Source organism: Gymnodraco acuticeps, unplaced genomic scaffold (assembly GCF_902827175.1).
Source record: "Gymnodraco acuticeps unplaced genomic scaffold, fGymAcu1.1, whole genome shotgun sequence".
Classification (NCBI taxonomy): domain Eukaryota; kingdom Metazoa; phylum Chordata; class Actinopteri; order Perciformes; family Bathydraconidae; genus Gymnodraco; species Gymnodraco acuticeps.
This window is the reverse complement of record NW_022992123.1, coordinates 66452-80988: the sequence shown is the minus strand read 5'-3', so window position 1 is coordinate 80988 and position 14537 is coordinate 66452. Positions and strand designations below refer to the sequence as shown.

General features: G+C 40.6%; 1 protein-coding gene across 1 annotated transcript; it reads right to left on the bottom strand.

Annotated features, from left to right (window-relative positions):
• Positions 1–588: 588 nt before the first annotated feature.
• Positions 589–14338, bottom strand: LOC117537852 (ATPase MORC2-like). The gene is made up of 27 exons (XM_034203230.1): positions 14202–14338; positions 13458–13608; positions 12219–12272; positions 12093–12127; positions 11941–12009; positions 11714–11804; positions 11503–11611; positions 10911–11070; positions 10613–10721; positions 10374–10499; positions 10207–10286; positions 10035–10117; positions 9815–9900; positions 9099–9239; positions 8857–9011; positions 8378–8506; positions 8170–8275; positions 7888–8020; positions 7723–7806; positions 7106–7345; positions 5616–5906; positions 3234–3291; positions 2703–2841; positions 2447–2614; positions 2256–2349; positions 1023–1211; positions 589–879 (listed from the first exon to the last, which is right to left on the bottom strand). The coding sequence occupies exons 2-27, from the start codon at positions 13523–13525 to the stop codon at positions 811–813; spliced, it is 3066 nt and encodes a 1021-aa protein (XP_034059121.1). The 5' UTR covers positions 13526–13608; positions 14202–14338; the 3' UTR covers positions 589–810.
• Positions 14339–14537: the final 199 nt, after the last annotated feature.

The window sequence follows — 14537 nt, the reverse complement described above, 5'->3', positions numbered from 1 at the left end:
TTCATCATGAGGTGTTGCTGAACCGGTTTTATTGTTCTAGGTAAAGATTTGTCAAAAATACAGAATCATTTGTTCCAATCAGAACAAAAAGACTGAAAGCATGCAGTTTGATAAAAACATTTCCATGACATGTAAAATCTGTTCAAAAGGAAGGGCACAGGCACATTATTATGAACACACAACTTTGCATTTGAGTGAGATTACTTTTTTCCTTCCAAAAATAAACACAGAACAGTCAGAGTTTGAATGTAAGAGGGAAATGAGGGAATAATCATACTGATAAAACCCAGTAAGTAGTTCTCGTTAATGGGTGAGGAACAGCACCCAACCGTAAAATATTAACCTGGTTCCCTCGTTGGACCAGGATGTAGAAAGGTAATGGGAAACACTTCAGTGTTTTTAGTGGTATAAAATAAAAGTTAAACTACAGGCTGCATTGCAGAGCGCAACCCAGTCACTTCCAAATCTCACCTGACGATGAACCAAACGAGGAGCAGTTTTGTCACAGCTTTAGCAGACTATATAAAGAGAGCATACATGTCTTAAACCTACATACAATATTTCAATCAAGATAAGATGGCTTTAACATAGATTAACAGATACAAGCAGGGATATAAAAAAGGACTTGAGATAAAAACCACAGGATACCGAACACTGTAGAAACACCAGAGAACCTGCCCAAACTCAAAGATCAAACTCGTGACACCCAACTCTGCAGATAAGCACGAGTCATTAAAGAGCCGTCAGCAGGTAATGGCTGTAATGAAAACTGCCTGTTTATGTGCATGGACTCTTCTCTCTCAGTCTTCTTTAATCCCCCTTGGTCAGAAGGTCCTCTATGTAGGCGTCCAGCTCGTCGTCTGTGTTTATATCAATGTCCTAAAAGTGTAAAAAAGCAATATTAGTAACTGCAAACATTGACAATTATACAACAACGATTGCATTTGATAGAAAGATACATTTTGTCAAACTATTTGAAGATCTGGATGTCCTGTTTCTCGGACCAGGTGAAGCAGACTTACCTCTTGAACTTTTTGCAGGAGTGCTACAATGTTTGTTCGTAGTTTCTGTAGTTTCTCGTCCGCCTCCTTCAGTTTCACCTCATTGCTGTTGCTCTTCTCTTCAACAGCTTTGGCTCTGGTGTCAGCTCTGCTCTGGTACGAGTTGCACAAAGACTGCAGACCTGATTCATACTGCTGGAAATACTCTTTCTGAAAAGCAGGAGGATATAATAAAAAGAATAGTAAGAACAAATCAACACATTCCCAGAACTGTAATATTCGTTAAGGGGCTTTCACAACTGTCGCTAAAGTAAAGTAGAATAAAACGTGAAGGGCATCGTGGATGGGGAAGGAGGCGGCAGAAGGAAGAAGAAAAGGAGCAATGGAGGTTGTGATAATGCTGGGGTTGTGCAAAATTGCACTAGCAACAGTAAGTACAACCAGAAGAAAAACTGGACCTGGTATAACATTTCCACCAATTGTTTCAAATATTTACAGTGACCCTTAACTTGCACTCTCACCAGAAACCCATTATGACATTTGAAGAAGCACCACACTGTCAGCATCCTATTTACAGAATGCATTGCTCTTTTGGAGAATGCTTTTGCAGGCAGGCAGTCGTTAGGGCATGTGCTGCACAGAGGTGTGAACGCAGCTCTATGTTAATGCTGCTGAAGGAAATCAATTCCTCTGCAGATACAATATTGCATTCTCTCAGCATTTTATTTATTTTAATATCTTAACCACACTGCATGTGCAAACCACACAATTTATTGATAGCATTCTTTTTTCTTTTTAAATCTGACCTTAGTGTTAGGGTGAAAATGAACAGATATTTTAACTCAAACTGCTGCCGAGGCAACAGAACGCAAATCTCACGCAGGAAATAATATTCCATTTTCCAAGCAAGAATTTCGTTTTTTGTTAATTTTATTTACTCTTTGTTCCAATAACCCAAAATGCAACAGACCAACGACTTCTCCTTTGACCTGTGCTTTTCCTGGTAAAAAAAGCATATGCTTGTGCTGGTGGTCTAACCCACCACCACCTGTCTCCAATATATAATAACCACCAGGTGCCCAGATCACCCAGTGATTATCGCCTAAAAGCATAAAGAATGACTTTAATTAACTAAAATATACACCTTAAATAATGATCAATTTAATATAAACAAAAACAGCTAGAAATTAAATGTGTAATTAATAACATAAAGCACCAACACTTGTGAATATATTCAAGCGTTAGTTATCTTACCAAAGGAAAGGCCACCAACTCCTCAGCCGATATGCTGTTAACGTCGTCCTTTGGGATCCGAAAAGCAGGAGGGAAGAAGTAACGCAGCATGGTCCTGGAAACACAGAGGGCTCAGAGATCAAGCCACAGTACTAAGAGAGTGGCTGTCCTCCTTTAAACATGGTAACACCAGTTCATTGTAACCAGCTCACCTCAGCATGGTAACCAGACTATCGGTCACCTCCCGGCTGGTGCCTGGCTGGGTGGTGTCGGGCTCCATGGGGGCCGGCCCCTTCTCTGCCTCCTGCTGGGTGTCAGGGGTCTGAGAGATTGGAGATGGCGGCCGCATCAACCGGACATCATCACTTCCCTTGAACACCCTTCACAGACACAAACATACACGTATAGGAAATTAGTAATCTGACAAAGTCACCAGCATGTGCCCTGAATGCAGCTTAAGAGTCTCACCATCTGTCTTTAGGAGTGTTTCTAGGTACATAGTCAAACTTTACTTTCCAGCGAACGCTCTGTTTGTTCACCTCCACAGCAATGACTTTGCTGGTGTACCACTCCTTATTGACACGTACTTCAACCAGCAGCCCTTTATCTGTAGACAAATAAACCCAGGTAGACATTCTTATATCAGGTTATATATTTTTGTTTTATTAGTGATACATATTTGCTTTTCTTGGCTGATTTCTTAAAAGTCAGATTTTTATTTTTGCAGAATCTGATTTGTTTTCTTTTTAAGAACTACAATTGACAGCATACACAACATTTCAATGACTTTAAATAACTCACATCTAATCCAAAACAGCACCAAGTTACAGGACTTTCTTTGTGTGTGAAGCTGTTCTTACATGGCTAATCATCTCTAAGCAGGCTGACGAACTCCACACCACTGACAGGATGTGTGTGTTGCTTTGATATGACTAAATAAGACTGATCGCCTGCTGATCACTCCATGCATTGTTGGTGTAGATCAGACAATAAACTCACCTTTCTGAGCATTTTTCGTGTTGTCCCCCGTTTCCTCCTGTAGGGGCTTCTCCGAGTCCTGCACAAAAGAAGACAATCGTAAATCCCACTGCAGTGAAATAAATAGTGTTTACTGAAAAGAAAGGTTAAAAGAAAATATTTGCATCCTGTTAAGCACACTGTCCCGAAATTGACACCAGATGGACACACGAAGATGGAATTGTGAATTTCGCACGAAGATGGCCCCGAACTTGGTCAACAGCCGAAGCAAGTACGATGCCTACAGAAGGCCACACGATGGCACTTGAACCACACACGAAAATATGCTCGTAGACTTTACTGATGATTTAGAATGTATCCAGAGACTCAACGTAAGAGCTTGTGCCTCTTCGGGGGCTGCCAGCATTTAAACATACACTTTATTCTTCACTTTCTCCGTCTGTATATGTAGATTAGAAGATATTACTTATCTCCGTCATGTTGTTTCCAACAACTTCCTGTCAACAGCGTAAACTCGCCTTCAAAATAAAAGCATCTAAATAAAACAGGAAGTTAACCTAAATTACATTTAAGACATACAACTGCAACGAAAGTAACAAAAACATTGTAATATCCTTTTTCAGTTTCACAGAACACAAATCGGGCTATTTACATAATATGTTTACATGATTTTGTTGTGCAATAAATGCAATCTCGATGTCATTGTACTATAATACGATGGCTACACGATGGCATTGCGAGGGCTTCACGTAGTCGTGTGACCTTCCTAGGACAATCGGGTAGCTTCTTGTTTCCTTCGTATTGTCTTCGTGAGGCGAAAAATGCCCGATGGCACCGATGATCACACGAAGATGACAAGATGCCCTCACGAGTGCCTTACGAAGGGCAAAATGGACACACGAATTCAACATGAAAATGAACCTTCGCAAGGTCCGTCGGCAATTTTTTGGCATGCCAAAGATTTTGCCACCGCTCACGAAGTTGCTGCTGGAGCCTGAAAAATTCCACCGGCGGTCATACGATGGCTTAAGATGCCCTCGCGAATGGCCTGATGTTATTACGGTCAGAGCCGAATTTGAACATTTCCTTTATCGTGTGTCCATCTGGTGTCAATTTCGGGACAGTGTGACAGGGGCTTTAAAGAAGGAAGTTAAAGACCCAGTTCGACTGCAGGCAGTGGGTGAGGGTGTCATGCTTGATAGTAGTTGTTAGATGGAAAGAGATGATTGTGAGAAGAGAGAGTGATAATCCGACAGTACCCATAACAGCTGAAAGGTTAATTAATTATAGTTAGAGGTTATGAGAGCAGATGCAGCCCGGCTTGATTAAAGGGTAGTAGAGAGGGACCGAACAAAGCTACCTTTGCTTTAGCGCCATGCCGCTGCATGGAAATGGATTCAGGAATAGAGGTCGATGTGGTTGGCTTTTGTTGTAAAGGAGAAGAAAGTCCTTTCTTCTCGGGCTCGGAGAGGGTTTTAATCTGCAAGGTCGAGAGTATGGTCTGTTTGGAGGTTTTCTTCCTTATATGGTCCTAATTTCAGTAATTTTCCCAGACACCCAACACAAATACTATGGGAAGGAAATTAACCCATTTGATTTTTTCAGTTTTCTCACTGATCTGGAGAGATAAGTAAAAGTCACATAATCTTATAAAAAAAAAATGAATGCCATTCTCATACACATGTGTAGCAGCAGGGTATATGCAGGAATCCTGAAGTCAAATGTAATACCTTTTAAGACCTTTAAGACCTTTTACAGTTACGGTTACATTGGCGGCACACTTTACCTCACGTTTACTATATACAGTATTGATTATCCTTCCTACTACTTGCATTCCCCATAACGATGTTGTTTAACAAACGGCGTAAACGGACCTTCGCGCGCTATCAAGCAGTGAGCGTGAGATGTCCTGTTCAGATGACGTCAAACCCAACGGGATGCCATAAATAAACTACACAGAATCACACTACACACCTACGCAATGATTACACTCAGGCAGACTGTAGAATACAACCTCTTTGGACAATTGATATACTTATTGAAAACAAGCTACAAAATGTAATACCTTGGAAAATGCCGTTTAATATTTTTTAATAGCCTTAACTTTCGCTAAATTGATTTATCAACTTTTAATACTTTTTTAAAGACCCCGCGGACCCCCTGTGTAGGTACACATTAGTCTTTACGATCTAAACTTTAATCAAACTGCCCCAATGCTGCTAATTTCAGGCTCCTAGGATCTGTCCTCTTCATTTCCTCGCTGCCTAAAGGCGAGTCCTTCACAACACTGATGCACACAGGGTGATTCACTTTATGAGGTATGACCTGAATGTGTAATTTTATATTCTTTAGATAAAGGTGTACAGACCTTTGAGCTACAAGCAAAGTCTGTTGTGTGTTTACCTCGTCCAACTTGCCACGTTTGGGAGGCAAGGACTTCTCTATCACTTTCCCACGGTTACCAGCTGCTGCTGCAGCTGCTGCTGCTGCTGCTGCCATCTTGAATTTCTTTGTCCGCGGTTCTTCTTCACTCTCCACCTCACTGTCATCATCCTCATCCTTCTCCTCCTCTTCTTCTTCTTCCTCCTCTTCCTCCTCATCCTCACTGTCGACCACCGTTATGACTCTCTTGCGTTGTACAGCAGATGTTGCTTTGGCTGGTGATGCTTTGGCTGGTGATGCTTTGGCTGGTGTCTGTCAGGAGAGAGATATCAGAATTTAACATTCACTTGTACGACCAGCAACAAAACCTTCCATTGGTACTTTGTGGTTTTTACAAATCGAATAGAAAGCCTTTGTTGTCGTTGTACAAAAATATACAGCGAGTTTTTAGACAAACAATAAAAATACGCCAGTATGGCTAGGGATGGGTATCGTTAAGGTTTTAACGGTACTACTACTTTTATTGATACCGCTTATCGATCCGGTCTTTTAACGGTATTTTTATCGGTTCTTTTGGAGAAAAAAAGAAGGTAAACTAACCAAACAAATTGTGAACAAAACTAACATTGCTTTTTATTTAAATGAAATACATAATATTTCACATAAAAAACAAAAACAATGTTGTAACAAATCGTATTAAATAATCTGATGACAGAACTGTAAACAGAATAGCTGAAACTTTAACAAAATAAATAACTCAGTTACCTCTAATCATTAACCCATGTTTGTATAATGTAGTTAACTCCGTGTGTTGCTGCCAGCATACATAACACCTGACGTGGAAACGTTACTCGTGGATGGGGCTACAGAGCTGCTAGAAAGACAGTCGAACCCGGTGCATTCCTCCGTCTGAATGTGGAGCACTTTTGCTAAATGTTTAGACAAATTGCTCGTGTTACCGCCCTTACATGCTAAACTCTTATTGCACTATTGGCAACGAGCATTGTCCACATCGAGACGGGTAAAGTGTAACCACACCTCGGAGCGCTTAGTTTTCCTCGCCATCTCCGCCGTGTGTGTTGCTGCATGTAGCAGCTGCGTGTGTAAACTGCCCCGCCCCCTCGCACATAGTCTTTTTGCATGTTAGAAACGGAGTTGGCGAAACTAAAACTGCAATATAATGTTTATGTAGCAATAATACATATGACGTATTTTTTACTTGTCTCCAGTACCGATAAAAAGACCGATAACGTCGGAGCTTAACGGTACCACGGTCTTTAATAATTCAGCCCCGGGGCCCGTTTACGAACGTAAACAATCATACAGGGCCGAATAAATAGAGAAGCAATGGCGTAAAATCTTTAGAGTGCGTAAAAAAAAAAGTTATTAAGTGCACTTGAGTTTGGTAATTAAAAGAGTTGTCTCTTAGGACTGTTGGTTGAGCAGCCTGGTGGCTGAGGGGTAGAAGCTGTTCTTGCTGTGGTGAGCGTTGCCTGAAACATGAATCTTACCCGGGAGCTGCGGGTGGGCGGGGGGGTTTTGGCAGTAGCTTTGGGTACAGGCTTGGCTGCAGGTGGAGGAGGTTTTGCTGCAGCTCTGGACCTGGATGGTTCGACTTTAATTGGTGGTGGCGGAGCAGGTGATCGGGTGGGGCGCTGAGGAGAGGCACGAGATGGGGGGCCGCCCTTTAGATGAGCTGGAAGCGGGGGGGAGCGGGCCCGCGTTATGGACCTCTCAGAAGACCTGGTTGCCTAAATCAAAAACATGTGAAGCACACAAAAATAATTGTATTACTGTGAAGAAATCTTTTTTATAATGTATGCTATTAGACGTTAAAGAGGAATTTATATATTAATGCTTTGATCAAATTGTGTTGTTGATCATTCAATCGTTAACATTTTTTTCATAAATTAGACATCCGTGCAAACTTATTTTACCGGGAATGTTATTACTTGTGTGTTATTGCTCGTATTTCAATTGATATCCCCAGTATGAAAATAAAACATAATGACAACATAAATACTAATGATAGTCAATGCCTCACATCTCAACTATGACCGTATCAAATAAAGGCATGAAATGACTTTGAATTCAAACCGAAAGGAAGAAAGGAGAAAGGAGTTTGTACCTGAGAGGAACCCTCGGAGGGTTTCATGCTGGCATCCAGAGGCAGCTTCTTTATATCCGCTGCAGATTTGATGGTGCTGGTTTTCTGGTAAGAGAAAATACAATCAATTGAGTCCTGATGTAGATAAAACAGAGAGCGCTGAAAAGAGAGGGACTGATTAAATACCTGCAAGGCCTCGAGTTTCTCCTGCTGCAGTTTGATTTTCTCTGCCAGCTCTTTTTGCTTGACTTCACCCGTCAGCTTGTCTTTCTTCAGAACACCACATGGCAAATTATGTTTCTGTTCAGAAGCATCGCACCTAAGACCAGAAAACGCACACTTTGTTTAGCTCGTAGGAACACTACATTGATTGATAAACAGCAACAACCTTGGCATGCAATACACATGCAACATGAACAATGCATTACAACTTTAAAGACATATCCTATGAAACCCCACTCTGCCCACCTGTCCTGGTTGCTGTCGGGGTTCATGAGACACACCCAGCTGTCTGGGTAGCGTTTGTCCACAGCATCCATCTGGAATGGCAGCGTTCTCCACTTTAAACATTTATCTGAAGATAAATTGCAGAGTCAGAGTCAGTGTAGGATGTGGCAGTAAGTACGCTTGTCGAGACAGTGTGTGAGTTTGGTGTGTGTATTGATGTGTAACGTACCACACTGGATAGTAAGCGGTATCTCCATGGCCCGACGCCTCTTGTATCTCGGCTCTGATGACGGGGGTGCGGACCAGCTGGCCGACAGATATCCGAACTCATCCCAGAACTTCACTATGCCTTTCTGAGCTGCATAACAAACAGACGCTCAGCATTTCATACTGCAAATTCATTTATTAAAAAGAAATAAAGCAAACACATGAACATTGTTTTCATTCATTTATGCAAGTTCAAATATATTTATAACCAATTAGCTTTTTTTGTTTTATCAACGTTTGTTTTTTTAGATGACTTGTGGACATTTACGCTCTCGCTCCTTCTCAAAAAATCGGCCATTGAAAACCCCATATCAGTCGAGCACTTATTGGGAGGGCAGTGTTAGGCTGTAGGGAGGAAGCTATGACCTAAACTGGTAAATGATTAATGTGCATGTCCAGTGTTGGTGGCAAATGAAAAACCCACATTTCAGAGAAACTCACCAATGTTAGTGTCCTTCCAGTACTGAGCTAAATGTTCCCCCATGGATTTCAGTAAATGTCGATACTCTTTGGCATCTGCAAAGTCCTGTTTGTTGTGAGTAGGCTCTAGAATTAAATACGGGACATCCACTACTCCAACCACACCTCCACAGGCCCTAAAACACACAAATCACATAAGTGTCAAATATTTATCTTTATAATCAAACATTGTCACTTTTCAAACTCTGCTCGATGTTACTCACATGCCTCCCTCCAGCTGAGGCCCTGTCTTCTCGTACATCTTGATGAGACGAGAGCAGTTGTACACAAACATCCCATCCAGGTCTCTCTGACCAATGTTCACTCCGAATATAAAGTTCAACTCCTTGGGCTCCTTTAGCGCTCTGAAGAACAAGAAAGTGTTGGACACAGATAGGAAATAGAGAAAGCTCAGCAATAACGCTATTTTAAAAAAGGTGTTGTGTTGGGATATTCTTTCTAGTTCAGGGTATATGCAGGAATCCTGAAGTCAAATGGAATACCTTTTAAGACCTTTTTTAAGACCCTTTCCATACATTTTAAGACCTCATCGCCACTTTGAGTTTTAACCGGTTACATTGGCGACACACTTCTACCTCACACGGGATGCCATAAATAAACTACACAGAATCACACTACACACCTACGCAATGATTACATTCAGGCAGACTGTAGAATACAACCTCTTTAGACAATTGATATACTTATTGTGAACAAGCTACAAAATGTAATACCTTGGAAAATGCCATTTAATACTTTATAATAGCCTTAATTTTCGCTAAATTGATTTATCAATTTTAATACTTTAAGACCCCGCGGACCCCCTGTAGTTACCATTCTTTATAATTTCCATGAAAATACAGAACACATATTCACAAAGGAATATTCAATATACACAGCAATGTATAATGTTAATGTTTCACAATGTTGTCCATCATACTTCTGTTTGGCTTCGAGAATCCTTTTCTTCATGTCACAGTCCCGTCGAAGCATCATGGCTGAATCTTGAACCTTTCGAAGGATTGCCTAGAGGAAGAAAGGACGGAGGAACAAACGTTAACAACCTCACATTAAGGCAGGGGTTTCAAATAACAATTACATTTTTATACAAACATGGTGTGGACACGCGCCATAAACTAAAATTATCCCCTTCTGCTTACCCGTGAATCTTTTGACAGGTCGTCTCCTAGTCTGGTCTCCAAAGCCATCTGCTTACTCTCCGCCTCTCTGGCTTTCTCCTCCGCTGAAATAAATAACCAAAGTCGTAACTGATTAGCACGCGAGTCACAAAACTAAAATGTAAATACAAGTCCCATTTCACCCCTATCTCACAAATCTTAGCCAGGTGATCCGCTTTCTTCACTTCTTGCTCGGCACGAGTTTTGAAACGAGTCGATGTGTATTTATAAACCCTATCAACAAAACAAGAAGGTGGATTAAAGTGTTGTCACTAGACCGCCGTGGTTAACAGACACAGTGCAAGTGAGTTATCATTTTACCTCGGTTTATACAAACAGCAGGACAGTCTCTTAGTCCTGACTTTATGTCCCTGGATATAAATCCTCATGCGTGGGTCAATGTACAAAACAGCAGCGTACGCCCTGAAGGACCTCCTCTCCGGCTTCCTGTGGGGGAGGAAAGAGTGCGGCCATTAACACTCATTAAATGTCCTATCAATACAAAATACAATTCCTTTCACCATGGGTTAGTGATTGCACGGTTCAATGGAGTCACTTACACTCCTTCAACAGGAGTCCCAGCCATCAGTATGTCCTGGTGATCCGTCTCTACATCCAGCTCTGGCTCTCTGTGGTCCAGCTTCAGATTATAGACGATCACAAGAGTGCCTTTCAACAAAGCACAACACTAAAGTAAGCACTGCAATACAGAGCAACCACATCATTCACAAAAACCAAAGCTTATAGAAAAACTCTATATCATTCAAAGTGTATATAAAGAATGTAATGTGTTGATATAGACACAAGACAAATCATTTTCCACACAACTGTTCTCTTCACAAACATTCATTTGCTTACCACTGCTACTTTCTATTTTGTTGAACTGCTCCATCAGCTGCTGTTCACTTTTAAAAGGTGAGTATTTGTAGATCAGCTCCGTCTCTATGGCGTACTTCTCGGGGTCAGAGGTCAGCGGTTCCTTGGTTTTCAGATCCCAGGAGGGAAGAGGCACGATCACCTGAAGAGAGTATCAAAAGCTTTAGGTTAAGTTAAGAGAAGCTTGAGATGAAAAGTGAAATGGGTACCCAAATAAGTTTGAATCAAGTATTCAAAAGGACTTAAATACAGTTATTTCATCAATTAATGACATATTATACAGTAATTTTACAGACTGAGTAAATGTAGAGGAAGAAATAGAGAACAAGAAAATGTAGTAAAACATGATAATGAAACCAGTTTGTTCCCAGTCCATTAAAGTGTATGATCAAAGATGGAAGAACAACTCACTCTGCTTGTCAAAAGTATATGAAAATGGCGGTAAATAATTATCTCTTGAAGCCTGAACAGGCAATGTAATACAGAACAGTAACAAGCAAAGCTAAACTAGTACATAGAGCTATTCAAATTGACGACCGCCATTCAACAGCTCTATCTAAAAGTTGACTCTGACCTCGTCCAGTCCCTCCTCTTCGTGAAAAGTCCTCGACATGAAAAGGCAAGTGAGCTTATTGCCCTTTTTCGTGAACAAGATGAAGTCTTTCCCGATCCTCATAGAGCCGCTGGGAAAACAAAAACATTTTTAACGATGTGGGAAATTGTTCAAATACTAAATGTACCAAATGTAAAATGTCATATTCAAACAGAAGCAGAGAATGTCTTACGATTTCAGTCCGTTTCCATACTGGCCAATCTGAGTGGACTCATGGGACCTTTTGCTTGACTTCCCAAACTGGATCACGTGAGTTGACTCATCTAATAAAATAAATATTCATCATGTTTCAAATAAAAGACATGCAGAACATCATCGGAAAACCTTACAAGACTCCTACAACAAAACACCTTTTATCATAAAAAGAAGCTTTTAGTGATTGAATAAATGAGCGCTTACAAGGGTCCATTCCAACACCGTCATCCAGAAAACACAGCATGTAGCCGCCCCGCAGCTCGGGCCTTTTGTCTGTGAAAAGGAAAACCACATGTAAAGTGAGCAAAGAATAATTGTGCATGCTTCACTGTGTAAACTGTTATTCTCAGGTGTACCTGTGTAGATGTCTATTCGTGTGGCATTTGCATCTCTGTGAAGGAAATAAAGCAACTGTGAGATATTTTACTTAATAAGAACAATATCAGTCATAAGGTGTCCACCATTGAATGTTCTTTCTGCACCTTGAATTGTCCACAAGCTCGGCTAAGGCTCCAAACAAGAACTCGTGGGTCGTCCTGAAAACAGACAGTGAAGAAGGATTTCAGTTGATATAGCAGGACCAGCTGGTAAAGACAAACTGTTGCCCCTGATACAGATATCCCCATTATTATTCTGCATGCAATTGTTATACAACCTGTATTTGTCTCAAGTGTATGAAGAGATATGCATTTATGCAAACCAGCTGTTGAGTATAAGCTACACTCAAACAGAGTTAGTATACAGCTTCCGGTTCCAAGAGCATTTCATTATTATTTTTGATTTATTTGTAATGTTTACTCCATATGTAATGCACACCACAAGCTCATCAGCTATTCCAAACACCTAATAAAGCACTATTGTTTGAGTACTTTGGGTAAACCCTTCCAGTGCATAATCCCATAGCAGTGGATTTGGAAATGAGCCCAGGATGTGTTAACTGCCATGTTACTGACTTTGTTGACCGGGGCACCACAACCTATTCAACCATGGACCGATCTGTTCGCTAAAACACGATTAGCCTACTTGTTCTAGCAATGACAAGATAAAGCTCCTTGGTTCCATCTTTGCTTGTGAAGTACAGAGACATACAGTAAATGCAAGTGCCTTTTGAAACCATGCAAGAACATGTTGTGAATTACATCAATCCTTAGATGACATTTTCTTTTTCTGCTGCACTTTCATGATTCCATCAAGTTGAAAAGATTCAAACACATCATGTGTTACACATCTGCCAGATCACACTCATATTAAAAGATCACAAAGTAAAAGTACACATTTCTCATTCACACACTGACAGAGTGGATTTTAGAAATGTTAGTTAATATACATTTCAAATGTTGGCAGTTTGAAAAATAATAGTCTCACATATGACTGTTATGTCATATGTATTATTTTTCAAACTGCCAAAATTACATGGATACATATTTTCTTCTTCATTGAACTGATTATAAGGCTTTACCAGACATGATCATCAGTACAAGCTACATGTTGTGTAGAATGTGTAACAGATATGAATAGAGTTAAGGTGTATCTGTAATGTGGGCGTTGATCTGTTGTAAGCCTTTCAGTCTGAACCTTCAAAAACATTGACACGAATGATGGTTAAAGGTGTAATATGTTGTATAACGTATCTAATTGCTGATCTGTGATATTCCCCAGCATAATTATGTGTAGTACCAAGTTAATATGCACATATTAGTTGCCAGCATGTCAGTACTTACGAGTTTGTGTGCAGATACTCAAAGGTGAGCTGAGCCCTGCTCAGGTTGCTGTAGTTCGAGTAGGCCATGGCCACACAGAAATATTTCTAGCTTCCTGGTTTTCCGTTTGTGTTCTTTCTTCACAATGGAGCTCTAGACCAGAGCTTTCATCCTGGAGAGGAAAGACAACCATCAAAGGTGTTGCATATTGACCTACAAGGTTTTAACGTGACTCCTCTTGCTGTCCCCATGGACATGATGCGACAGCAGATTATTGAGTCACTCAACAGTTCATTGGGGGAAACTAAACATCCAGCTGAATGAACGCTGCCCCCGTGGAAGAGACTCCACGTGTGGGGCCTGACTGGGTACATCAACATTTCATGGAAGAGAGCAAAGGGCGCATTTAGGCAGTCTTAGCTAGCTATCAAGACACATTTATATAAGTTGTTTATGCTGAAGTCAGTGATTGTTTTCGATCTATGCAAAGTCATATTAAGTAAAGTACACATGATATACACCTTAATAAACGTTTCATACGTTATGCATGAACGATTCTAACGTTTAATGTTAGGCTAACTGTCGCTAACAGACGTTTGCGTCTTGAGTGTTTATTAGCTAACAGTAGCTAGCTAGCTAGCTTCACACTGGAAACATGGAGCTCTCTCAAGTCATTTTCACACACTTTGCCGACCGTTTTAAAATATGGCGACTTTGTAGTTGCTTCGGCCTAGAGTAATAATATGTATAAGCAATAATACATACTTTGTAAAGTTACGTTTCCTTGTCCTTAACATAAAACAATCCGTCAGGCCGCGAATAATCCAACAACCACTTCGACGTTGGTTACCATTCGATCTGCATTCTGCACAAATCCCGCCTCTATTTTTCTATATTCAACCAATAGGAAAGCCCCCTGTAAATATTATTTACAATGATTGGACGAGAGATCCTGCTAAGTAGACGAGGTAACATACCGGTACATCAGCGGTCCCGCCTTACGTCGTTAGAATGACTATTGAAATATTGTAGAGACAATTTTATATGTATAATTTGAAACAGACTTTTAGAAAAAAAACATTTGTTTATTGTGAGTTTGTC

What these genes read in the sequence shown, in the direction of transcription:
- LOC117537852 (XM_034203230.1), bottom strand. Translation starts at nt 13,525, where the DNA reads ATGGCCTACTCGAACTACAGCAACCTGAGCAGGGCTCAGCTCACCTTT. An exon ending in ACCTGTCAAAAGATTCACGG is followed by an intron (nt 9,901 to 10,034) that starts GTAAGCAGAAGG and finishes TTCTTCCTCTAG; the next exon opens with GCAATCCTTCGAAAGGTTCA. An exon ending in ATTCTCGAAGCCAAACAGAA is followed by an intron (nt 9,240 to 9,814) that starts GTATGATGGACA and finishes CTTGTTCTTCAG; the next exon opens with AGCGCTAAAGGAGCCCAAGG.